The sequence below is a fragment of the Sinocyclocheilus grahami genome, unplaced genomic scaffold (assembly GCF_001515645.1).
Source record: "Sinocyclocheilus grahami isolate Dianchi unplaced genomic scaffold, SAMN03320097.WGS_v1.1 scaffold746.1, whole genome shotgun sequence".
Classification (NCBI taxonomy): domain Eukaryota; kingdom Metazoa; phylum Chordata; class Actinopteri; order Cypriniformes; family Cyprinidae; genus Sinocyclocheilus; species Sinocyclocheilus grahami.
Genome location: NW_015505925.1, coordinates 504,132 through 506,669, shown reverse-complemented (window position 1 = coordinate 506,669; position 2,538 = coordinate 504,132). Strand labels below are relative to the sequence as shown.

At 39.6% G+C, this 2,538-nt stretch overlaps 1 protein-coding gene across 1 annotated transcript in view; it reads right to left on the bottom strand.

Annotated features, from left to right (window-relative positions):
- Positions 1-2,538, bottom strand: part of LOC107560854 (nuclear mitotic apparatus protein 1) — a 13,251-nt gene that overhangs the window by 1,137 nt on the left and 9,576 nt on the right. Inside the window, exons 14-15 of the mRNA XM_016245127.1 lie at positions 857-1,027; positions 592-693 (exon numbers count right to left, since the gene is read on the bottom strand). Of these exons, the coding sequence (XP_016100613.1) occupies positions 592-693; positions 857-1,027 (273 nt within the window). The remainder of the gene's footprint in view (positions 1-591; positions 694-856; positions 1,028-2,538) is intronic.

Below are 2,538 nucleotides of genomic sequence, written 5' to 3'. Positions count from 1 at the left end.
TGCGTGGAGCCCCAGATTGAGGGAGATTATCAGTGGTCTTGTATGTCTTCCATTTTTTAATAATTGCTCCCACAGTTGATTTCTTCACACCAAGCTGCTTTCCTATTGCAGATTCAGTCTTCCCAGCCTGGTGCAGGTCTACAATTTTGTTTCTGGTGTCCTTTGACAGCTCTTTGGTCTTGGCCATGGTGGAGTTTGGAGTGTGACTGTTTGAGGTTGTGGACAGGTGTCTTTTATACTGATAACGAGTTCAAACAGATGCCATTAATACAGGTAACGAGTGGAGGACAGAGGAGCCTCTTAAAGAAGAAGTTACAGGTCTGTGAGAGACAGAAATCTTGTTTGTTTGTAGGTGACCAAATACTTATTTTACTGAGGAATTTACCAATTAATTCTTTAAAAATCCTACAATGTGATTTTCTGGATTTTTTTTTCTCATTTTGTCTCTCATAGTTGAGGTATGCCTATGATGAAAATTACAGGCCTCTCTCATCTTTTTAAGTGGGAGAACTTGCACAATTGGTGGCTGACTAAATACTTTTTTGCCCCACTGTATATAGACCGACATAAAACGTATATAAACTACCTTACCTCAGCATTTGAAAGTCTGTTAGCATGCCTGCTCTTAAGCATCACGGTCCGAGAGATGCAGCTCACCAACTTCTTTGCCTCACCTGTGCCAATGTACTTCTGCTAAAGGATTGCACAATTACACAACTCAAAATAGATTAAATATCCATTTCTTAAAAAGGAACCGTTTATTGAATCATTAGACAGAACACGTATTGAGATGTCTGCATGTTTTTTGTTGAATCATATTTGATTGATCAGGGTTGTTGTTCTCGTTGTGTTGTACCTCAGGTATGTTCAGGTCATGCAGCAGGGATCCAGGCTGTCTGAGAGTCTGTGGTGTGTGTGAATGCTGGGATTCATGCAAGTGTACAGCTGCACGGCGAATGCTCTCTGCCGGGTCACCCATCCGTAGGTCCTCATCCGTTAAAGTAAATGAGGGAAGTCCCACAGTGGTCTACAGAAGTAGACGAAGAGAGTCGTTTTTAACAGTTACATATGTATTGGAAGTTACCTACATTAGAACATTATAATTGTAAGGAGCCCAATTGATGTTTCCAGTTATTAACATCATAAATTGAACAAAGCTATATTTAAAAAATTTTAAAAAAATTAAAAAGTGCACCCTAAGTTTGAAAGAAACGTGAACCGTGTTATATAGATCGTTCAAGGAAAAAAGTAAAAAAAAAAGAATTCACATTTTTCATAAAACTACGTTTAAAGCAATTTTTTCCCTTTTCACATTTTCTCTCAAAAATTCAGTGTACCCTCAGACCCAAGAAATTTTTTATTTTATTTTTTTTAAACTATAGAATTGTTGAATAAAATCGTTTTTGTTTTCTTTGCGCACAAAAAGTATTCTTGTAGCTTTATAAAGTTACGGTTGAACCCCTGATGCCACATGGACTATTTTAACGATTTCCTTACTACGTTTCTGTGCTTTGATCGTGGTGGTACCCTTGCCGTCTATGGGAGGATCAGAAAGCTCTCGGTTTTCATTAAAAATATCTTAATGAGGTCATATTATGCTGCTAAAAAGAACAGTATTTGGTGTAATGAAATGTTTATGCGATTTAAGGTTCAAAAAACACATTTTCCACATACTGTACATTATTGTTTCTCCTGAAACGCATCGATTTTTACAAAACTCATCGGTCTGAAAAAGCGAGGTGTGCTGTGATTGACCAGCTATCCAGTGCATTGTGATTGGCCGAATACCTCAAGCGTGTGACGGAAATGTTACGCCCCTCACCATACTGTGATGATGCCCCGTCCGGCCGGAGCGATGATTCAAAAACATTAAAACCCATTATAAACGAGGCATTCGTTGCATCCAGTGGGGGACATAATTATGGATTATAATGACTTATACTGTCTTTTTACATGTTGCATCGTGCCGCGTAAACATAAAACCATGTCTGCATTTGTGATCGAAGAAATGACAAACAACAAGCCCTACTCTACACTGCCCAAAAACTCGCTTTAAATATATAAAATATAAAAACTCTTTAAATATAAAAAGACGTACTTACAATCTGTGAGTCAGAACAGCCGGCATTGTAGTCTACTCTACCAGGATCAGGAAACAGTCCTCCATAAAATGTGCTGCACACATCTGAATATTTGGGTTGAAGTGTTCTGGAACAGTGTTGTAAATACAACTTAACCACTGATTTCTAGTCGTGTCCATTTTTGGAAGACCAAACAAAGTAGTTTCGCTTTCACAATGAAACAGCGTCACACACGGTGGCCTACAGTGAGCAACGGCCGGCGGGCTGAGTGAGCAGAGGCAGCGGATTCGACGAAGGAGCGTCCGGCGGCAACCACATGTGACGACCCCGGGCTGGATATCGTCCTCTTTTGGAAGGCCAAACAAAGTAGTTTAGCTTTCACAACAAATCACACAGTGCATTCACGACATGGTGGCGGCAACAATACTACAGCGAGAATAAAAGTTACGCCTTCTTT